At 41.2% G+C, this 24,095-nt stretch overlaps 1 protein-coding gene across 3 annotated transcripts in view; it reads left to right on the top strand.

The window, feature by feature from the left end:
* Positions 1 to 24,095, top strand: part of SNTG2 (syntrophin gamma 2) — a 442,273-nt gene that overhangs the window by 325,144 nt on the left and 93,034 nt on the right. For all 3 annotated transcript variants that reach the window (XM_060234602.1, XM_060234592.1, XM_060234610.1), the window contains 2 exons: positions 6,809 to 6,938; positions 15,257 to 15,295. In XM_060234602.1, coding sequence (XP_060090585.1) covers positions 6,809 to 6,938; positions 15,257 to 15,295 — 169 coding nt within the window. The remainder of the gene's footprint in view (positions 1 to 6,808; positions 6,939 to 15,256; positions 15,296 to 24,095) is intronic.

The raw sequence follows: 24,095 nt of genomic DNA, 5'->3' as shown, positions 1-24,095 counted from the left end.
CCCACTCAAGTTGTGCTTTATTTTGGTGATATTGTCACATGTGACTTAGAAAAGAGTGTTTCCAAAGTTGTCTGTTGTGGGGAGGGGAAGGGAAAGGAGATTGTAAGCTACTGTGAGACTCCAAGTGAAGGGCATAGTATAAATCAGATCTCCTCTTCTTCCTTGTCCCTTTGGAACATTGTCACCTGCACATTAGTAAACAGTGTCCCCAAAATACAGTCAGTTTTTGTTTGAGTAGCCTGATCTCATCAGAGCTTGGAAGCTAAAAAAGGGTTGGTCATAATTAGTACTTGGATGGGAGATCACTAAGTAGGGTTGGGGTTGCTATACAGAGGAAGGCATTGGCCTTGAAACCACCATAGACCTGGGGTCACCATGAGTCAATTGTGATTTGGCAATTTTATTATCTGTAACAGAAAAGAACTGGGCAGCCCCCATATTTAATTAATTTTATATTTTTCTTTGTGTGCCAGGAGGTAGTTTTGGCAAATGAGGTTAATTTTGTAAGAGCTTGTTTTCTTTATTGTTATCATTTTTATGTTCTTAGATACAATTCTGAAAAGAATTCTCTGTTCTGACAAAAGTTTCATTCTGAAAAACACTTCCAGTAATATAGTCCTAAGGAGAAATTTGCTATAGAAGGATTCCATAAGAGTCATTAGAATATATAGCAGTGATTTTCCTATTTATGTTTAAGTGCTATAAATTGTGATTTGAGACAAGGATGATAAATTTATGGAATGCCAGCCCATTTTATTATGGTCTGTCCCTAAAATTCAATGCTATCAAAATTAAGCTTACTCAGTGGTTCAGATAGTCCTAACTCTGTGTGAATAAGAGCGCAATCCAGAGGGGGGGTGGCAGAAAGTCTTTTGGGAGCAGACAAGCCGGTACGTGGCCGGAGGAAGGGTTTGCGCCGACGTACGACTGGCACTGCCCCAGCAGATGGGAGTTCCGTACTTGGGGGGATGCCTGAGCAGCGCTCCGTCCGATGGTAGCAGTGCCTGAGGGCTGTGCCCAAGTGTGGGTGGAAGTGAGGCGGAGCGCAGCGTTCAGGCGGAGGAGGAGGTGGAGTTGGGGGCATGGCCAGGCTTAGGAGGCTTCTTGAGCAGTTTGACCCATGACATGTCCCTCCTGAGAGGGCAACTTTACGCCTGCAAAAAACAGCGACGTGCCCCATAGGCACATGTTGAAACCAAAAACAAAGGTTGCCTCATCCACTGTGGATGCTCGCAAACCCCTTAGGGAGTGGCATGATTGCCTCGCCAATCCCCTCGCGCTTCAGGCTGATGATCCCCCTCCCCAGCACCCAATCGTGGTCTCCCCCCTCCTAGAAATACTTCCACTCTGGCCTCGCACAACTCAGTTGTTAGGGAGAGGAGCGCATGGTGGGAATCTCTGCCGGCGAGCTCCCGGCCATACAGACAGGCAGGCACGTTGGTGATGCGTTTTTCACCTCGTGGTTGCTTTGACAGTATCTTTGACTTGCAAGGGGGAGAGAGAGGTCTCTCCCCTGGGGCTAACTGTTCTTGTTTCCAGCTCACCACAGGTTCTGGGCTCCCGGAGGCTCTGCATGTGAAGACTGTTGCCCATGGGCTGGGTAAGTTCCACTGTCTCCCCCGCCTCCCCCTTCCCTCGCTCTTGACCGCTCAGTGTGCAAGCATCTCTGGCACTTGAACCAGGCAGTGGGCTCCAGCAGGGGGCATTTGCAGACCCTGCTCCCCTGCAGTCTGCTCCCTTCCCTTGATCTACCCTTTGCCGCGTTCCCAATCCCTGGCAGGGCACAGTGTGTGTGTGTGGCAGCTGCCCCGTTGCAGGGAGGTGGGTCAGAGACTGTCCCTTTAAGAGAGCGCCTGGCTGAAACGCAGCCTGCTCTTCCAGCCGCTGCCCCTGCAGGCGCTATTGTTCTCTATCTTCGTTTTGCAGGTGGGACTCCAACACAGAGGCTTCTGCATGTACCACTCCCCCACTCCCTCAGCTGTTTCTGCCTGCCGCTCGGAATGGAGCCCTGCCCATGGCGAGACTGCCCAGCACGCACCAGGAAGACTGTTGTACTCTGTTCCAGAAAAATAAAATCTGAGCTGTGCCCTGTGTTGTTTCTCCCGCTTGGCATCTGTTGCACGTTTCCTGGGCAACCCTCCCCCTCCGTCAGTGGCCTCTCCGAGGGAATGCCTGGGAGGGTGGGCAGACTTGGTTTGGGGGGGAATGGTCTATGAACGGTCTGCGTGACTGGACAGGGGAGGGGAGTGCCACCCCTCAGCCTGCCCGGACTGACAGCCTACCCAACCCCATAAGGCTGTTGTGCGCAGGGCACTAAGGGGGGGCTGATGAAGTGGACTCAGAGTTCTGTGGCTGATGCATTGCACTCTGAGTTCTGCGGCCCCTGGGGGAGGTGTTCCATGCACATGGCAAGGGGCGTCAGGGCAGCAGAGGGGGTCTCTGGGTGGGGGGGTATCTGCTGCTGGACTGCTCACTCCCAGACACACATTTCAGCTGCTGTCTATGACAGCGAATCCCTGCACTTGGTACTTCCTGCTTGTCTGTCTGCCATTGGCAGAGTCTCTGACAGCAGGAGGATGTGAGGGGATTGATGGCTTCTCCGTGGTCCCGTGCAGGCCTGTCTCGCCCCCACCTCACCACCAAGCCAGCCTTCTTGTGCGCACGTGCCCAGCCTCACTCTTGCTCCTTTCCTGTGTTGGTGGGCCGTCTCTCCTTTGCCTGTGATGGTCTGCCCATCATTGGCTCTGTTCTCTGTTTGGGGGCGGGTTGGAGATGGCTATCAGCCTCTCTGGGGCCTCCTCTTTCCATCCCTATCTGTCATGAGCTGCGGCGCATGCGCCAGGACTGGACAATTGAGGGGGGTTGGCTGGCCCTTCCCTCTGGCTGCCTCCGCCTCCCTTCCATGCCTCTGCCAGCAGCGTTGCCATGGTGACCGTATCCCTCATGACCGTACACCTCTCCCCTCCCCACGCTCCAGCGTGCCAAAGTCCTCAGGAAGTCTACTAGTGGCGTGGCAGCTATGCCATGGCTGGCCACTGCTTATCTCTGGATTGGGCTGTCCAGAATGTATACTCTGTAGCACTAGCTGCAGTTTATTGGAACCTAATGTTCACCTGAATTTAAATCTTGTACCAAAAATGTTTTATTTATATCAGTCCCTTTCCCTCCATGTCCCAAGGGTTCTGAATGGCTTACAATATGTTCTTATATATTTTTACCAGCATAAAAATTCTAGGAGAATAATAGTGCATTCCTAAGCAGAGTTAGAGTTTTCTATATCCATTGGTTTGAATGGATGTAGAAAAGCGTAACTCTGATTAGAATTGCACTGTAAGTTATATTAAGAGAGAATGCCAGTCTTAAAGCCTTTGAGTAACTTGAAGGTTTGTACTTTAAATGCGAACTCCACACTAATGACCGCATCACACTAACAGTAAACATTCCTCCTATACGTTAAATGGTTGATTTGTGTACACACCTGAACACATAAAGCTGCCTTATACTGAATGTGGGCATTTTGTCCATCAAGATCAGTACTGGCAGGATCTCAGCTTTTCAGGATCTCAGGCAGATGTATTTCACATCACCTTACTACCAGGTTCTTTGAACTGGAGTTGCCAGGAATTAAATCCAGGATTTTATGCATACAAAGCAGATGCTCTACTGTTGAGCAACAGTTGCTCTTGATGGGCAAGGCATCAGAATAGACCAAACAAATGAACAAGGAATGAATATCTGGTAATAAGGAAGGTGGAAAACCAGGAATGTTTACCCCCCCCCCCAAAAAAAGTTCATAACAGTGTAGGGGGATGCTGCTGCTGGCTCCCACCACCTCTGGCTCGCATGATGACTATTCCCATGGAAGTGGGGAAAGCCAGTGGAGCCTCTTTCTTCTCCTGCCTACTTGTCAGCCTACAGCACTGGAAGTTGGGCCAGCATCTTCTGCCTCCTCCCCCAGCTGCCCACCTGGCTGGCTCATACAGTGGCTCCTGCTCCCCCCCATCCTCCTGGCTCAAGTAGCAGTGGGTGGCTACAACTCCATTTTCCAAAAAGGAAGCTGAGATCTTGTGATATAGTGTCACAAGATTTCAGTCTTTTCCCAAAAATTTTATATATATATATTTGTGTAAGTTTCTACAAACCTGGGGGTGGTCTATAGAAATATATCCCATATCTGTATTTTGCTCCATTCTCTTTTTTGAGCTGTACAAGGGTCAGGTTCAGAATTAATGATATAAGCAATGTAAGATGAAAGAGAAGAACATGAAACACTGGCACTAAGAAAACCACAAAAGCAGTGTTCTTTAAAAAGTCACATTTGAACACACTTTTGGGGGATTTTTTTTTAAAAAAGATAATTGAGATAGCAGCAATTGTTTCAAATTAGAAAAGAAACTGTACATGCTTAACAGTGCAGTTCTGAACAGATTTGCACCTTTTTAAACTCAATAACTTCAATGGATTTAGAAAGATATAGGTCTGCTTAGGATAGCACCATAAGGGGAAATGGAAAATATTTATGTGAATTCAAAAGAAGAAGTTTTGTAAGGGTAAAAAGTGATATCTACACTGAAGAACAGAAAGAGCCAGCATTTTAGTAAGTTCTGTTTTCCAGACACTGATAAGGATAGACTGCCATAACGGTGTATGACAAAGAAAGAAATTTGCCAGGAAAAACTCATGAACGTTTCTCAAATATCTCTAGTATATTTTAAATTATATTGTCAAACAGAAAAGATGTATAACCATAATAATGTGGAAAGTCCTTGCAGTGAAGTGTAGCAAAGGGGAGCTTTATATAACTATGTTATAAATAGAGGAGAAAATCTAACAGAGTCCAGCAAAGTTGTTCTTATATAACAAAAAAAACATTAGCACAGAGTGAAGGCATTCAAGTTAGAATAATTTTTTTCAAAACTTTTTATGTAGAGTTTTCAATAACAATCTTAAAATGCATTAATAACTGTCCAAAGAAGGCTCCATAATTTTATAGTAAGCATCATAAAATAAATTAGACTATAATAAAGATAAAAGGTGGAGAAAACTAAATTGACATGCGTGCAGTAGGGTTGGTGACTCTGGCCTGGGAAATTCCTGTGAATTAGCTGGGGAGCCTGAGGGGGGTGAGGTAAGAAAAGGTGAGGGGAGGAAGTTCACCAGGGCATAACTCCCAAACAGTCTGTCCTCCAAAGCAGCCATTTTCTCCATTTTGTAGTCTAGAGATACGTTTTAATTCTGGGAGATTCTCAAGCCCTACCTGGAGTTTGCAACCCTAGCATACATTGAAAGTATTAAATAAAATTGTAATGAACAACAGTGTGACAAACTTTAAAAAACCTGATAAAGCACAAAATATGTATATGTTACGAAATCCACCTTTTCATTTTTGATTTGCATATGTCAGTATTGCTCATTTCACAGACAGGAAACACACTATCAAATTGGAAAGGTTGTTATCCCCTAATTTTTTTCACCTGATAAGCATCCAATTTTCCTGTATTTTCTAGTCAGTTTTCACTCTTGTAATAGCGCACTTCCTTTTGGTATTTGTGGGACTCAGTTTTAAAAGTCCCCCTGGACAGAGAGCATATTACTTTCAGACAATGACAAGAGTATATCACAAGATAACAAACATCCTGAAAAACAGTTTAAGCAAGTCTAATTAATTTTTAATTTGTAGTGAAGGATAAGTGGGTGGGTAGGATGTCACAAAAATGAAAAATTAATAGGCAAGCACTGTTTTATTTTTTTATGACAATATTACAGAGTGAAATAAGTGACAAACGTAGCTCAATTCACTGTGTGTTTAATTTAAAGGAAATCCACTCGTGTCAAGTTGGGATGGCTCACATGTAAGCCTATGAACATGTGTGGGATTGTAGCCTCATGGACCGCTTTGTATACTAGTATAAAGTATCAATTATAATTATAATTCATTTTCTTGGGCAGACAGCATACTAGTAGGAATGTGAACCATAGGGATCAAACCTGATTTTTATGTTTTGTGAGCTTTTTTTCCCCATTGCCTTCCCACTTTTGAGCTAGTACAGTTTTAACATTTGTATAGCACCAACAATGTTCAGCAGCTTTGTGGTTTGATTTTAATTTCCCACTTCCCCTTCATTCAGAAACTTTGCGGTTGTATGATGAATTTGAGGGATGTGTTGATGAACTCTTTACCTCAGTATAAGGCACAGAAGTCTCAAGCAGAAATCCAGCCCAGTTCCACTCAGTCATCACTTTGGCCATTTACCTAATGCTTTCCCTCCTGGTCTGTTATCTCAGTAATCCTATCAAGTTAGACCAATGTTTTTAATCCCCATGTTACAGATAGGAGAGTTGAGCCTGAGAGGCAGCTGCTTGCTTAAGGGTTCGCATCTGAGCTGAAATTCGGGCAGCAGATTTTTCAGTGCTGAATTTATGTATTTTCAGTGCAATCCTCTACTGCATTGCACCCTTCTAAATCACTGGGTTTGGAATGGTGTAATTCTGCTTACATATAGCTCTGTATGCCACCCAGATCAGCTCACTTGATTGACCTGGTCACTGTAATTTGTTGGTATGATTCCAACTCCCAAGTATGTTGTGTAGAAAACTCTTCTGAAAAGAAAAACAATAATAATATTCAATAAACAAGAGAGTACAGTATCTATACCTTCTTAAACTATAGCTCTACTACTGTGACATTTGCTTCTGTATTGCTGTAGTACCAAGAAGCACCAATTTGTGAAGGCTTTTTAAATAAGTAGTGAGGGCTAATAACTGCTGGTATAGCTTCCTTGATGGTGTATATTTCTTCTTGCTGCAGATCTAATGCATTTGAAGTACTGGCACTCGATGGAGTTAGCTCTGGGATACTTCAGTATTGTACAGCCCAGGAGAGTGCTGACTGGCTGAGAGCATTATCAACTAACATCAGTGATTTGACACTACAAAATGTACGTTGCTTTCTAGCTGTTTTTTTTTTCTTTTTGCCTTTTTTCAGTGATTCAAAATAGTTTTACCACTTTCCCAAATTAGTAAAAAGGGTTATACATAAAACACAACAGGTGATTTGGGAAAGGAAAGATAGTGCAGATAGAAAGCAGTGTAGATTTTAAAATGTGTATTTTTGTGTCCATTTCTGTCACACACTCTTATTCCTACAAGCATGCAGTACTCTGATGTGTCATTCATATAGATCCAGGTGGGCAGCCATATTGGTCTGAAGCAATAGAACAAAGTTGGAGTCCAGTGGCACCTTTAAGACCAGCAAAGTTTTATTCAAAATATGAGTTTTCATGTGCTAAAAGCACACTTCATCAGACAATATTGATGAAGAGACAGTTTGGTGTAGTGGTTAAGTGCACGGACACTTATCTGGGAGAACCGGGTTTGATGCCCCACTCCTCCACTTGCACCTGCTGGAATGGCCTTACTTCTCATAGGAGTTGTCTTTGACAAGGCAGCTGCCATAAGAGCTCTCTTAGCCCCACCTTCCTCACAGGGTGTCTTTGGGGAGGGGGAGGTAAAGGAGATTGTGACCGCTCTGAGATTCAGAGTGTAGGGCAGAATATAAATCCAATATCATCATCTTCTTCTAAAGTTGTCACTGGACTCCAGCTTTGGATCATTCATATATTACTCTAATACATATAACATTCACATAAACACAGGCTAAGTTCAGACCTAATGATAAACCATGGTCAGTTCATGAAACCAGGATTCAGTTCACAAAAAGTCACTCAAGTCTTGATTTGGCTAGATAGATACTGGTTTCATTTTCTTTCCTCTGTTGCATGAGATGGTATCTCTAGAGAGAAGCCAGCATTAAACCAAAATAAGGTTAGAATTTGCTGGTGGAAAATAACAGAAGAGGAAAGATTCTCTTGGGAGTGGGTTCCAGAGTTTTCATGCCATGACAGAGAAGGCCCACTCATGGCTTGCCACCCACTTAATCTCAGTAGTAGTTGGGTAGGTTCATAAAGGAATAGATGGTCCTTCAGTATGCTGGCCCCAAACCATATAGGGTTTTAAAGGTCAGCACCAAAACAATGGATTCCTGTGGGAGTATTTTTGTAATTATTTTATAATACTGAATAGTAGACATGTGTGGTCACTGTGAGAACAGGATATATGATATATTCCAGCTGCCTGCCATTTTCCACTGCCACTGCTAATGAAATGTTCTCTTCTTTCTAAGCAAGATTGTCTTTATTGTGTGTGTTGAAAAAAGGAACAAGTGAATATGCTGAAATTAACTTGGCATATGTAGGTAAATTTGCACATAGGCAATATGGTCCAGGTACACATTATTAATTTGGTATTAAGGTTTTTTGCCCAAAAATACTGCCATAACCAGGGGGTGGGATTCTAGCAGGAGCTCCTTTGCATATTAGGCCACACCCTGCTGATGTAGCCAATCCTCCAAGAGCATACAAAAAAAAGAGCCTTGTAAGCTCTTGGAGGATTGACTACATCAGCAGGGTGTGGTCTAATATGCAAAGAAGCTCCTGCTAGAATTCCACCCCTGGCCATAACCATCTTCCTTCTAAAAAAAGAAAAATCTGAGCTAGCCATTCTTTTCATCAGAAGCAGCTGTTCATTCTGTATAGGGTTTTACTGTCCTCTCTGAAACAGCTGTGGCAACCCACATGTTCAAAGGCTAAATATTCACCTGCTTTGCATTTTTGCACTGTATGTTCTTTTGGCAAGATAAAGTTTTCAGACAAAAAGGTAGACAAACTATGATGAAAAATGAAGTTTGAAGACAGTTTTAAGAGAAACTATCTCATCCTTGGAGATATGAGGAGATCATTGGAGAACCTCTTGTGTGCCCTCCTGCAAGCTTGAAAAAGAAGTTTTGATAAAACATTGAGGTGTCTATCCCTGCTAGTTCTGCCTCCAGTTTCCCAGTTGAACTAGCTTGTAGGCTCTTAGCCAGTTTTACTAAGGGACTGGGTGGAAGTGCTGGCAGAGCACAAGGCCAAGTAACATCTCTAATGAGACCCATTTGTGTTAAGCCCCTTTCAAGGCTGGGGAGCATCTGCCTCTGTGCCTGCTGAGGGTTAAGTGTGTGGACTCTTGTTTGGGAGAACCGGGTTTGATTTCCCACTCCTCCGCTTGCAGCTGCTGGAATGGCCTTGGGTCAGCCATAGCTTTCACAGAAGTTGTCCTTGAAAGAGCAGCTTCTGAGAGACTTCTCTCAACCCCACCTACCTCACAGGGTGTCTGTTATGGGGGAAGAAGATAAAGGAGATTGTAAACCACTCTGAGTCTTTGATTCAGAGAGAAGGACGAAGTATAAATCTATGGTCTTTTTGAGACTGTACAACCTTTCAGCTCAGACCATGGGATTTCTCTAGCCTTGTCCTGCTAGTGTGTACAGGGCAACTGCAGGGTTTTGACTCAGCTCTACCAAGAAATCTCTTTTTGTCTTATCAGAAATATTTATTACTGCATTGCGAAGGTGAGATAAACATAACAATAAACATTTTGTATCAGTGATACTGAAGTTTCTTAAGTTCTGCTTCTAGGTCTTCAGAAAGGTCTCTGAACCTTCTAAAATGTTCTGCTCTATATCGCAGCATTCCATGCATTTGTTTAAAATGTGATAAATTATCATAATGGAAGTAGAATACTGTTGCTTTATAACTTAAATATGGTAGATAATGTTAATTAGATATTTGTATACTCATATGGGCGCAACCACATTCTGGCCATTTTTGCTGTACTTGTAGCGACAGAATAATTGGTCTACAGTTATTTCCTGTGTTTAGATGAATCACGGTCTGATCCTGTGCATGTTTACTCAGAAGTAAGTCCCAGTGATTCAGTGGGACATACTGCCACGTAAGTGTACATAGGACTGCAGCCTATCCTTTCAAAAAGGTGCTTCCTTTTTGTGTTCATCAATTATTCATACACACCTATAAATCATTCAGCAACTGTAGTGGGAAGAGCAGAAAATAGATCACTAAAAATATCTTCTCAGCATATGCTTGTGTTTTTTGTCCCTATTCAAAATGCTTTGCCTTGTCAGTTTTCTGAATAGTAGCTCATCTAGAGCTTTTGTGAATGTGAAACCCCTCCCATGTTGCCTCCTTGTAACTACCTCTTCCTGTCTTATTGTTAAAAGAAAGACATCAGTGATGTATGAAACATATGGGGGCGAGAAAACCAAACAGAGAAGTCATTTTAGTAATCTGAATCTGGGTTTGGACCTAAAAGTTCTTCCATTGGGAAATTTGCTCTACTGAAAAATACAGATGCAGTACTTTAGCTTGAGTTTGCTATTCATGGGAGATGCTGTGTCTCAAAACTTTTTTTTAAGGTCAGCAGTGCATTTCCCTCACATCATTCCAGTCATCTGAAGGCTGAAAAGTTTGTAGAACGGGCATAGGAACTAAGGAAAGCAATATTTGTTTATTTTTCTTCTTTAAAATGTAGAAGAATTCAGGTGGCTCAAAAGCTTGCATCTAGAATTTAAATAATAGAGATCTTAGAGAATATATACACACACATTATCCTGAGAACACTGAAGGAAATAATTGTATCATTTTGTCATATTGCTTTTTAGGACATTGGGAAGATGAAATAAGGTGGCTTGCCTAAAACCATATAGTGAGTTCATGGTTGTGTGGTGCAGCTTGAGCTGAGAGTTCTCTTAGTTAACTGCCCATGGCTCACATTCCCCACAGCATTTCTGCAGACAGAAAGGCATGACTTTCTCCCTTCCTCTTCCTTTTGCAGCCCAAAATGCCTCCCACATGCTGATCCTTGGGGTCCCTATCCCCCAGGAGCAACATTTCAGCAGCCATTTAGAACTGCAGTTCCACTCCACGAACATAAATCCCTCAATCCATGGAAACACTCCAGTGGATCCAAGCCCATAGCTCTATGTTCCATATTTCATGCTTATATGGATTCTGGTTATTTTGCCCCCCCCCTTTTTTTTTTAATTTGTAAAGTATTGCTTTTCTGCATATGAAAAAGAAGGGCTGGCTTTTATACCAAGCTTTTCTCTACCCTAAGTGGCCTCAAACAGCTTGCAATAGCCCTTTCTCTTCATCTTCCTATAACAGGCACCTTGAGGTAGGTGGGGCTGAGAGAGTTCTGAGAGAACAGGTCACCTTCATGTGGAATAGAGCTTCATGTGGAATAGAGAGGAATCAAAGCTGGTTCTCCAGATTAGAGTTTGCTGTTCTTGATCACTATACCATGCTGGCTCTCAGAAGAATTCCACAAATATGCAAAAGCTCCTGTCTTGTCTCTGACTGGCTTCCCTACCAATAGTGATCAGGTCATTTTCATTTATGGAGGTAGTGATGGTACATTTTTTGATAAGTTGTGTTCTTACATTCCTTAAGTATTGTTTTTGTGTTTATTATACCTGTCTGTCCCAGAGTTTTGAACTTGATTTGACTAGGCCATGGGAGAAATAAGTGCTATTTAACTGGGCTGTTTATTGTGTTTGCTTGTGTAAAGGAATAGGCTCACAACAAGCCCTTCCCTGTTCCTTCAAATTGGACATCCAGGAAGTCATAAGAGCCCATGGGGCACCATTTACACCAACTGCCACCAATGACTCATAGGAGTATCTCCTGCCAGACTGAATCACATGTCTGGCACTCTGCCTGTGTTGCCATTTAGAAGGACTGCCTAGTTATTGCACCACCTACCACCTTTCTACAAATAAGCTTGGGGATAATCTATCACAGCTTTACTATGCTGTGGCCCTCCCTACTACCAAACTTTAGATAGCAAGACCAGGTGAGGGTGGTGTTTTTCCAGAGATCAGACTTCGAGCATTTAAAATATAGGCACATTTAATAAATGAATAAAATAATACACATGTTCCATTCAAACAATTAAGGCTTGACAAGAAAACATAGAAAAAGTGAAACAGTAGAGTCTTCTTTACACTAAATGATATAGAATTTCAGGACAGGCGAGCTTTACTTGAATTTGCAATAAGTTAGAATTCATCATTACCTTAGATCTCCAGGTTGAGATTCCTCTCAATTGTCCTGTTCCTTACAGACAAAGTGGAGTCCCTTGGTGAAAGCTTTGTCCATCATAGCTTGTACACATCCAAAAAAACTACTCCAAACAAAAGAGGCGACCTCACCATCCCTTGGGAAGGCTTTCCTGTCCTGAAGGAAGAACTTCCCTTCTGTTGTTTTAGTCTTCCCAGCTCTGTGGCTCTCAGTGTGACTTACTAGCAGGGAATAGGACAGCAAGCCAATTGCATAACTCAGTGTTTGAGTGCTCTGTGCTGGAAACTTGATGGCAGGTATCTCTAATGCCCACCTTGCTTCTGTTCTGCAGCAGGGCTCCTGCCCATGGACAGTCACAATAACTGAAACACTGGGGTGAATTCTTGGGTGGAGGGTGTTTCTCCACAGTTTATATTAATTATATTATTTTTATTACCTTAGTTTTAAATAGTTGTTTTAATGTATTTGATGCCATTATCTTCTTTTTTGAAAGCCATCTTGTATGTTTTTATGTAGGAGGATGCAATATAAATCTTTAATAAATAAGCACATTGTGAACAAGGAAATTATTTTCCAGATAACATAATATGCAAGAAGTTGATATTTCTAAAGTAATAACAGTTGGGCACCCTGTAGAATGGGATGAAATGTTAATGATTTTAAACATGATCTGTGATAGGGGATATAAGTAGGCTGAAACATTCTGAATAGAAGAAGTAAGTTTTTATACTCTGCTTTCCCCTCCCCTAATGAGTCCCAGAGCAGCTTACAATTAACTTTCCCTTTCTCATGCCACAACAGGTACCTTATGAGGTAGGTGGTGCTGAGAGAGCTCTGAGAGAATTATGACTGGCCCAAGGTCACCCAGCAGAGTTCATGTGGAAGAATAGGGAATCAAACCCAGTTCTCCAGATTACAGTTTGCCACTCTTAACCACTGTACCACACTGAATTGGGTTCAGTACGCAGTAAGGACACAGTAACCTAATGTTCGGATACATGAAATCTGATAGAAAGAAAATAGATAAATAAATTATGGAATGTTTCTGTATTGTGTGAATTATGGAAAGCTGCAAAATTAGTATTATTGAAAATACTTATTTAGATGAACTGAAGAGATCCCCTTGCCACAGTTTAATGATGTAGAATCTCGGAGGAGGGGATCTGGGGTTCAGACTAAATAATAAATGATGGTTGGCAGAAAAAATAGAGGACTTTTAAATTACTGAGCCATATGCAACGAAAGGACAAAGGCTAAATGAATGTGAGTTCAAGAATCTCTTAGACTTGTCAAACAACATTCTTTTTGTCTGAATGTGTTACAGAAGTATTCTTTAATAGCATTTTATATTGTTTGCAATTTTCCTTAAATAATATATATTTTTTTTCAGTTTCTTAAGTGAGATTATGTAGAACATTTATGAAGAGATCATAGACACCTTAAATTTACAATGCAATCCTAAGCATAGTTAAAAGCTTGATTTCAGAGGACCTAGAAAGTAAAAAAAATCTACTTAAGAGTGCACTGGTAGTGCATTATAAATACAGCTGATATTTCATATATTTACTTGTGTGATTATCATTGCTGAAGCTCATAAGCAGCTGCTCTGTATCGTTTTAGGTCATTGGTCATATCCATGTAGTGGTGCCAGTTTCCTGGTGAGACCCAAGGAGATCTGCTGCATTACAAATAACTACTAAATATAATCTCAACAATGTTTTCAAATTTTGTAAATCACTTAGACTCTAGATTTCTTCTTAATTTGCATTTACTGCCAAAATATTTCTATTTTTGCCGTTAATGCAAATTAAGAAGAAATTTAGATTCTAAGTGATTTACAAAATTTGAAAAGATTGTTGAGACTGTATTTAGTAGTTACTTGTAACACAGCAGACCTTCTTGGTTCTCAATTTAGGCTGTGTTATCCCCCTCGCATGTTGCCAAGCTTCCTGGTGAGGCCTGGGGATCACTCAGAGTTACAGGTCATCTCCAGATTACAGAGATCAGTTCTCCTGGAGAAAATGGATGCTTTGGAGGGTGGACTCCAAGGCATTGTACCCCACTGAGGTCCCTGTTCTCCCCAGGCTCCTCCCCAAATCTCCCTGGTCCTGACAATCCTTGGACTTTCCCTGGACCTGGATTTCCAGTTCCCTCCAGGACTTTCCCTGGTCCTGGACCTGACAATCCATGCCACCATCCCCCACTCTTGGTCGGGGGGGGGGGGACCTGGTAACCCTATATCCATCTAATCCTGTTTTACTCATACTGGAAGAGCTCAGACAAGCTTATTTTCCAACCCTGCTAAGTGAGCTCATTGTTCAAGGAGCGAGTGTGGGATCTCATGCATGCAAAACCTTTGCTGTGGTCTGTGCCTTAAGTTATAGACTCATCTTCCCTTTGCACAAGGAGCACTTTCTAGAATCTGGAAGGGGAGGCTGCAGAAATAGAGTGTGAACAGGTAAAAAATAAGCCCTCCAGGCAAACAAGGGGCAGCCCTTTCTTCTCTGGTTGCATGGTCTACATTTATTGAAATGATTATGCTATTATTGTGGACATTAGAAAACTACTTAATTGTTTAATCTAGGAAAAGTGTTGTGGGTAAGAAAGTAATCTTAAACTAAGGTCCTCAAAGGTTCTGTTTTGCATGTTTTAACCTGTGTAAGCACACTTGGAAATCTGTATCTCACATAGAACAGTATAATCTTCCAGTGGTTCAGATTGTGTTGGCCTTATTTCAACAGGCACTCTTGACAGCAGCTAAGTTTTAGAAGAATTGATTCCAAGTGTGCTTAATGTTCCATACCAGTGAGGCAAGAAAATATTTTCCATTCTCACAGAAGTTCCTGGGTTTATTGTTAGTACAAATGTCTCCAGGAAATAGAGTTGTAGTCCATCTTAAAACCAACTTTCCTGATTTATTATACATATAATAAACCTATAGTTCTGCCACAGTAAACAAGGGAGAAAAATGCAGAAAACTGCTGAAATTAAAAATTCTAGCTGTCTTTTAAAATACATTGATTGAGATGCTATAAGATAATTTAAGGAACAGTATTTTCATTTCCTTATTCTAGGAAGGTAGAGATTATGCAGAAAGCCATATTTTCCACTACACAGCCTTCATACAAAATGTCTGTGCTAAATTATATTGAGAATATAGCTAAATTCAGTTTCCAGAACTGTTATGATTGGAACCAGATTGTAGTTATGTACAAAACTCATCATGACTATTACATAGGTTGATCTGGTAACACAAGTATCTGGATCTCTTTCTGCAGATAAAGATGGCAAATAAATGCTGTTCTCCCTCAGACCAGGTATGCTATTCATTTTATTATTGGTAAATATCTACCACTTCCTTTTTACTTGCTTTTTTTTTTAAGGACATGGTTACGCATTTTTAAAATGTATGTGCTGGATCCTTTGAACTATGAATTAAAAGATATTCATAGAACAGAACTTTCCCCTTTCTCCTTTCCTCTGCCTAGATCTCCCAGTGGTCTAGTCTTGAGGGGCAGGCTATCCTTAGGAATGTTGGGATAATGCGGAGATGAGTAACTTGACTGATAAAAATCATCCTTTCTTCTTGCATGACCCTTTCTGTTAATTCCTTCCAGTTCATTGCATCCAGTAGTTGTGTTTTTGGTGCAAAGCTGACTATGTGGTTAAGTCACTCTGACTAAAATAATAAGTTCTGCTTTACAATTGGCAACATGTGCTGAAATTGCAAGTTCTTAAAGGACTGACAGTTTTCAGACTTCATGGACAGGCTCATATAAAATGTATTACAATAGTATAGGTGCCACTAAAGCTAGAGTGATAACACCAGAATATTTTGGCTTTAATACTGGGCTCAGATGGCAAATCAGACAAAGCTGATAAAAAGTACTCCTGATCACAGCCATTATTTGAAGTTCTATCAACAATGAGAACATCTGCAGAGCATGGACCAGATGAATTGCTCAGATACAGCTGAAAGTCTTTAGGGTACTAACACTGAACTCTAGATCAGGGGTGGCCAAACTTGCTTAATGTAAGAGCCACATAGAATAAATGTTGGGTGTTTGAGAGCCACAAGACATGAACAAATATTGCACAGACATCTTAAACTCTTAATAATACTTTCTTTGCTCAGAAAGATAAAATACATATGTATGCACTTTATAACACAACCATGCTAGAAGTCTTTTTAAAAAACAGAAGCTGGGATTAACAGACCCCATAAAACCAACATAGGGAAAGGTTAAGGGATTTTTTTTTATACCAGTGGGAGAAGGAAACACACATACACTGTATAAATCTCTGACCGCCCTTTGCGTCATTATACATCTCTCTTTGCCTTGACACCAAGGTTAATAAATACAGCTCCTACAAGAGCTATGAAACTAAAGGAGGAACTCTGCACAGCTCTCTTTAATTCCATCCCACTTTCTAGTGGCTCCTTCAGCTCTTTCACTCTCTTTCCCCATGCTAGGTCTCCAGGAGACCTCTGTGAAGGAGGAGGAGAGCTGCAAGCCTGCTTATTTCCCCCTCCTTCCCCATTTCACACACAACAGAAATAGTCACCTACCTATGGGTCAGCTCTCAGAGGCTGACTGAGGTCCCAATGCTAAACACACATACTTGAGAGTAAGCCTAAATTGAGTTCCTCATCAACCTCTGGGAGCCACACAATACATGTGAAAGAGCCACATGTGGCTCCAGAGCCACAGTTTGGCCACCCCTGCTCTAGATACTAGGTTGAACTCTGCCAGTGATGTCATGTAAGTATTTAAACGGCATGGATACAAAAACTGAATTGTGAAGCATATCACAGGAAAAGTCCTTTGGACAGGAACAATGATTTCCCAGCACCATAAGAGTTATGCACTAGTCCAAAATCTAATGATACACACAGATCTCAGATTCAGGGGGAGCTCACAGGAGTGCAGCTCCTAAACCTTTTTGAGAGTTCCACCTCCTCCTTCTGAGAGTTCCACCTCCTTGTCCATTGAATAGTATGTGCAGCTGTATAACAATCCCTGGATGAGCTCCACCACCTATTTTTCTACAAAACAACCCTGGGTACACAATAGGTCAAACCAAAAAAAGCTATACAAAAAGATACTATGGTTGAAAGTATAAACACATTTACATGCCCTTTCATTTACATGCCCAAATTGGCTCAGAATGGCACAGGGTGCGGGGGTGGGGGAGGAAGGGCTCCTCCCAACCTCCCCTGAAATAGTTTTCTTCTTGGAGAATTTCACTGGAGAGAGAGAGTTATTTTATCGATTTTGCTGTTCCAAATGCACAGACAGTTCACATGGAGCAGCAAAATTGATGAAATAACTCCCCCTGCCCCAAGTGGTTTTCATGTGAAGAAACTATTGGAGGGGGAATAGGAACCCTTCTTTTCCCTACAGAACCTGTTTGTGCTCTCCTTTTTAAAAGAAGAAGTTTCCCACAGCTGAACAGATCTTGACAGCATCTGCATGTGCCCTACAAGGAATGACAAAGCAATTGTTGAAAGCATGACTCTCATTTAAGAACATAAGAACATAAGAGAAGCCATGTTGGATCAGGCCAGCAGCCCATCCAGTCCAACACTCTGTGTCACACAGTGGCAAAAAATTTTATATATACACTAATAGTGTATATATACACTAAAATTTTATATATACACTAATTTTATATATACGCTAATAGCCACTGATGGACCTGTGCTCCATATTTCTATCTAAACCCCTCTTGAAGGTGGCTATACTTGTGGCCGCCACCACCTCCTGTGGCAGTGAATTCCACATGTTAATCACCCTTTTATCCATTTTAATCCTTTTATCCATTTTAACCTGTCTGCTCAGCAATTTCATCGAATGCCCACGAGTTCTTGTATTGTGAGAAAGGGAGAAAAGTACTTCTTTCTCTACTTTCTCCATCCCATGCATTATCTTGTAAACCTCTATCATGTCACCCCGCACTCGACGTTTCTCCAAGCTAAAGAGTCCCAGGCGTTTCAACCTTTCTTCATAGGGAAAGTGCTCCAGCCCTTTAATCATTCTAGTTGCCCTTTTCTGGACTTTCTCCAATGCTATAATATCCTTTTTGAGGTGCGGCGACCAGAACTGCATACAGTACTCCAAATGAGACTGCACCATCAATTTATACAGGGGCATTATGATACTGGCTGATTTGTTTTCAATTCCCTTCCTAATAATTCCCAGCATGGCGTTGGCCTTTTTTATTGCGAACGCACACTGTCTTGAGATTTTCAGTGAGTTATCTACCACGACCCCAAGATCTCTCTCTTGGTCAGTCTCTGCCAGTTCACACCCCATCAACTTGTATTTGTAGCTGGGATTCTTGGCCCCAATGTGCATTACTTTGCACTTGGCCACATTGAACCGCATCTGCCACGTTGACGCCCACTCACCCAGCCTCAACAGATCCCTTTGGAGTGCCTCACAATCCTCTCTGGTTCTCACCACCCTAAACAATTTAGTGTCATCCGCAAACTTGGCCACTTCACTGCTCACTCCCAACTCTAAATCATTTATGAACAAGTTAAAGAGCATGGGACCCAGTACCAAGCCCTGCGGCACCCCACTGCTTACCGTCCACTGCTTACTTTTTCCTATATATCATTTCCTATATATCATTATGTGTGTTAGTGTTGCTGACCTCCAGGTGGGGCTTGGCGATTGCCTGCTATTACAGTTGATCTCCAGGTGACAGAGATCAGTTCCCCTGGAGAAAATGGCTGCTTTGGAGGGTGGGCTCAAAGGCCTGTATACCCTGCTGAGGACTCTCCCCTTTCCAAACTCTGCCCCTCAAAATCTCCAGGTATTTCCCAACTTAGATTTAGTAACTTCAGTGTGTGTGATTATACATATCATGGATAATTGGAGTAATTCTGTTATACGATTTGTACCTGTGTTCATTTATGTTTGCTGCAAAATTCACTCCAGAATGTTTGCTACATAGATTCAGACCAGGTCAAAAACAAATCTTGTTGAAGAACATTCAATATAGCTATTTTTACTTAATATATTGTGTTTCTCTGTGAGATTTTTGTTGTTGTTTTAAGGCTCATATATCTATCTTAATGTGAAAATGAAATGTCAGCTGAATAGCATAAACATGTATATCATCTTGTTGGAACTTGTAGGATGTTTACCATTACTACTCTCCAAATATTAACTTTTTGGTTCTGACTTGTATAATTTATCATAATGTTCAGAAAATTGAAAGCACTTGTTTCTGTGTTATTTTAGGAGGCAGCTAGATTTGTGACTCAATTTCCAAAAATGTACACATTTTGGATGACTGACTTTTTAAATGAAACATTAAATTCAATGATACTATCTGTATAGAGGGTGAAAAAGTAGTCTTGTGTATTGAGTTATATCTATAGCTTTAAAGGAATTAGCCTCTTCTTCTCTTCCTGGTATTTTAAAATGGGGATATTTTTTTTTAAATCAGCATTAATAGAGAACTGTTGATCAAAAATTTATTGTTGCAGTGCTTTGAAAAGATTGTAAAGCTGCTTTGTAGGGGCTTATATAGAAATATATAATATATAATAGAAATATAATAGAAATATATAATATATATAGAAATAAAGTTGCTCATTACAGAGAAGGAAGGCGCTGTTCATTCACTGCTTGCTACTCTTGCACCTCCTGTCCCTCAGAAGGGTTGCTAGCTCTGGGCTGGGAAATTCGTGGAACTCCCTCCAAAGCAGACATTTTTTCCAGGGAACTGATCTTGGTAGTCTGGAGGTGAGTTGTTTCTGGGAGATCTCCAGGTTTCATCTAGAGGTTAACAACTAGAGTTGCCAGTTGAAGAGTAGACTCTATGGCATTGCACCATGCTAAGGCCCCTCCCCTCCCCAAACCCTGCCCTCTCTCGGATCCATCCCCAAAGTCACCACATATTTTCCAACACAGACCTGACAACCCTATTTGTTTTATTTTATTTGGTAGATTTTTATCTGGGAGGACTCAGGTTGGACCACAACAGAAAAAAATGCAACACAATAGTTAAAAGGCCAATAGTTCAGAAATTAAAACAGTTAAAACCATCTACTGGCAATGGCAACCCTGTCCCTCCTCCTTTGTGAAATTTGAGGTTGTTAAATCTCTTGGGGAAAGGCCTGCCTCTTTTCGGCCTGAGCTATTGACAGGGCTGTTTTGAGGTTCAGACATTGAGTAGGCAGTGTTGGAAGACTGGCAGGATAATATTTCAAATATTTTTGGTGCAATCCTAAACTTAGAATGGTGTGAGCCTGCTTAATATTGCATTACTCTTTGGGGAAGGTCTGGTGAAGATTCCTTGCAAGAACAGCTGATGAAATTAAATCATCAAAAGAAATAGTGTGCAAGAAGCTTTATAACTCTAAAAAGTTAAGCTGTCACAGCATGAATAATTTGCTCCTCAAGACTATGCTGTAAGGTGTATTCAAAATACCCCATCATCTAATGCTGGCATACCAGCTTGTTTCGAAAGATCTGACTCTTAACCTGGGCAAGTTTATTACAACATTCACTAACTTTGATTGTCATTTATTTATTCATGTGAAACATGCAGCATTCCAGAGAGACAAAATCTGCTGCAATTTTAGTTCCTCCCCGCACCCCTTCTTTTTTTCTTCCTTGAGTATAATTGCTGTCTCCAATGTTTCATTTGTATTTGAATAAATAGACCAAACAAACACCCCAAGATGTTTGAAGCCAGAACTTTATTTGCCTTATTCATTTTCTGTTGCAGTGCGATGCAACAAGTCATTAATTAGTCCGTGGCAAGTCATTAATTACTTATTTAAAGGCAGAGCTTGCTCTCACTGAAGTCCTTGTTCCCGATTTCAGTTGTGCTATCTTACAGCCCTACCAGCCTTCCAAGTTATGTTTGTAGAATACCTGTTAGCATTACTTAGTAATTTGCCTTGCCTACATTCTTATAATGATACTTATGATTTCCAAAATAAATTCAATTGTTCTTCAAACTGACATTATCTGCAAGGCTTTTCCACAACTTTCTTTCTTTTCAGAAAAGGGGGCAATAACATATCACAGGCAACAATCATCACTGAAACAAAATTCAGAACATTGTTTCATTTAATCTGGGAAAACTGTAGCAGTATTATATCTTGAGACCACTGGGGGGGGTGTATCTTACTGAAATTAATGCATTGAAGCCGCTCTCAGCTCATTCCCTGTAATACTGAACATGATGAGGGTCTATCAGTAGGGCAACAGAACAGATAAGCAATGGGTTTCTGCATACTCAGGAGACTAGTCAAGTATGCAGAACAACTTGACGTGCATATTAAAAAGAAATATGTGGCTCAGTAGCCTAATAAGAACTGAGTATGTTTATTACCTTGAAAGTTGAGAGCAATTGACAGTTAAAGAAAAAAATTAGAAAGAGATGAAATTTTGGAGCCAGGTTTGGAAGATATATAACAATAATTTATTCCCATCATCCAGTTCCTCACAAGCACCAAACTAACTTTCCTTTAATTCGGGAAATTCCATAAGATTCTTGGCTCCTTGAAGGACTGGTAAGTATTTAGACAAAAACAAGAGAACATTTCTTTTTAGAATTTATTTGGAAATTTTAAACCACTTTTATCCATTCAGTGTAGACTCAAAATAGTTTTCAGTGTCTTCCCACCTATCCACCCCCCCCCCCAAAAAAATCCAACAAACTTCACAAAAACATAAATTCCCTCACAACAAAATTAATGATCATTAACAGATTAAACCACAGGGTGGAGAAGGAGGCAGAGAAAGTGGTAACAGCTCTATCCTAAGTGGAATGGAGTCTTTCCACAAACAGGCAGAATATATATATTTATGGTCCAGGATACATTAAGCTACAATTATTCATCTTCAAAAGCCAGTCTTGCCTAGGAGAAAATGGAATTCAATATTAAGTATCATGGCTCATTCAGCAACACCAGAGAGAGAGACACAAGTGAGATTTCTCCATAATCAGCAGTAGTGGACATTTTAGGATGGAAACAATTAGACTGTTAATAAATCGCCAGATTCAAACTAATCTCACAATCCTATTACAAAGATGTCCTGTTAAAAACTAATGAAATTTTTAATTCTTATAACTTTTCCAGGGAGGCTACCACAAATATAAATTCTTCAGATAAACTGCATTATTTCTGGTTGTCAAGTGCTAATTAACACCAATGAGACCGATTTCCCACTCACCTTATGTCGCTCTCATGTTCCTCTTCTCAGCAGGGCTTCCTTCCGATTTCACACTACCTGCCCTGGGCTGCAAGTAACACCGGCATTCTTGTGTGGCAAACAGAAACTGGTTTTTAGAGGTTTCTGTTTGCTGCACGAAAATGCTGACGTTACTTACAGCCCCGGGGGCAGATAGTGTGAAATCGGAAGGAAGCCCCACTGAGAAGAGGAATGTGAGAGTGGCTTAAGGTGAGTAGGAAATCAGTCACTACACAATTCACTCCTCAGAAACACTTTAAGAGCATAGCAATTTTACCTAGTTGATTCATTTGAAATGTGGTGTTGGAGGAGAGTTTTATGGATAACGTGGACCACCAAAAAGTATAAATAGGTTCTATAGCCTGAACACTCCCTATAAGCTAAAATGACATAACAGAGGATATTGTAGTTTGGTCACAATTATGAGGAGACAAGACTTACTGGAGAAGAAAGCAATGTTAAGAAAAGCTGAAGGCAGCAGGAAAAGAGGAAGACCCAACTTGAGTTGGATTGAATCAGTCAAGGAAGCTGTGCCCCTCAGTATGCAAACCATGAGCAAAACTGTTAACAGAAGGACATTTTGGAGGTCTCTTCTCCAAATCTCTGAACATCCTCTTCCAACAGGTTCATACAGGTATTATAAGAATGGGGGACCATATGGAACTTTGTGGCCAGTGGCTATAGGAAGAAACAGTAGACTCCAACTCCACCTTCTCAGACCTACTTACCTAGCATAATTTTATCCTGCTTCTCCTCTGAGAAGATAAAATTGCTCTACATATTCCTCTTCTCTTCTAGTTTATCCTCACAATTCTGTGATATTGTTTAGGCTGAGAGAAAGCAAGGGAAGTTGAACTTTGTTGTTGTTCAGTCACACAGTCGATTCTGACTCTTTGCAACCCTATGAACAAAGTCACGCCGGGCCCTCCTGTCTTCCACCATCCTCCGAAGTCTGCTCAAATTTGTGTTCGTTACATCAGTAATGTTGTCCAGCCATCTCATCTTTTGCCGTCCCCTTCTTCTTTTGCCTTCTGTCTTTCCCAGCATCAGGATCTTCTCCAGTGAGTGCTCCCTTCTCATTTGGTGGCCAAAGTTTTTGAGCTTCAGCATCTGACCTTCCAGGGAACAGTCTGGGTTGATTTCCCTTAGGACTGACTGATTGGATCTTCTTGCAGTCCAAGGGACTCTCAAGATTCTTCTCCAGCACCACAGCTCGAAAGCATCTATTCTTCTGAGCTCGACCTATGGGAATAAATCTCCCTAGGGAATAAAAGAGTTCCCAGCAGACATTTCCCTCCCCTTCCCCCGCTTTCTGATGACCCTGAAGTGGGGGGAGGGCCTCCAAACAGGGGGATCCCCTGTCCCCACCTGGGGATTGGCAACCCTAAGAGTAGAGGAACAATTTATTTGCTGCACTGCTTCCTATAACGCTGTATTTAAAAATTAGTGCTATAGTTCAAAATGAAATGGTTGATAATATTTGCAGAATATTGAAAGTTACTTGAAAACAGAAGTTCTGGATCCTTCAGAAATATGAGGTCCTTCTATTCTTGCATCCATAGGATCCAACCCATAATGGAATAGCACCAAATTTCACATAGGATTAGTCTTTATAAAAATAAACCTATGAAGGGTCAAACTATTTGTCTGTGAAGCCCAATATTGTTTTCTCTGACTGCCAGCAGCTTTTCAGGGCATTGTGCGAGACCTCTTAACTGGAGGTAGCAGGGACTGAACCTGATAACTTTAATTTGAGAATAATGTAGAATTCCACAGGACTGTGGCTTTTCTAGTACATACCTACAAAATATGTTTCTGTTGCTCAGTTTATGCTGCATTTACTTTCATCATCAGGTGGTTTTTAGGGATTATATGAAACCAAAGCAAAACAGGA

This window comes from Heteronotia binoei, chromosome 1 (genome assembly GCF_032191835.1).
Source record: "Heteronotia binoei isolate CCM8104 ecotype False Entrance Well chromosome 1, APGP_CSIRO_Hbin_v1, whole genome shotgun sequence".
NCBI lineage: Eukaryota > Metazoa > Chordata > Lepidosauria > Squamata > Gekkonidae > Heteronotia > Heteronotia binoei.
Note: the sequence above shows the minus strand (reverse complement) of the source record. Positions and strands in the feature narration are given on the sequence as shown.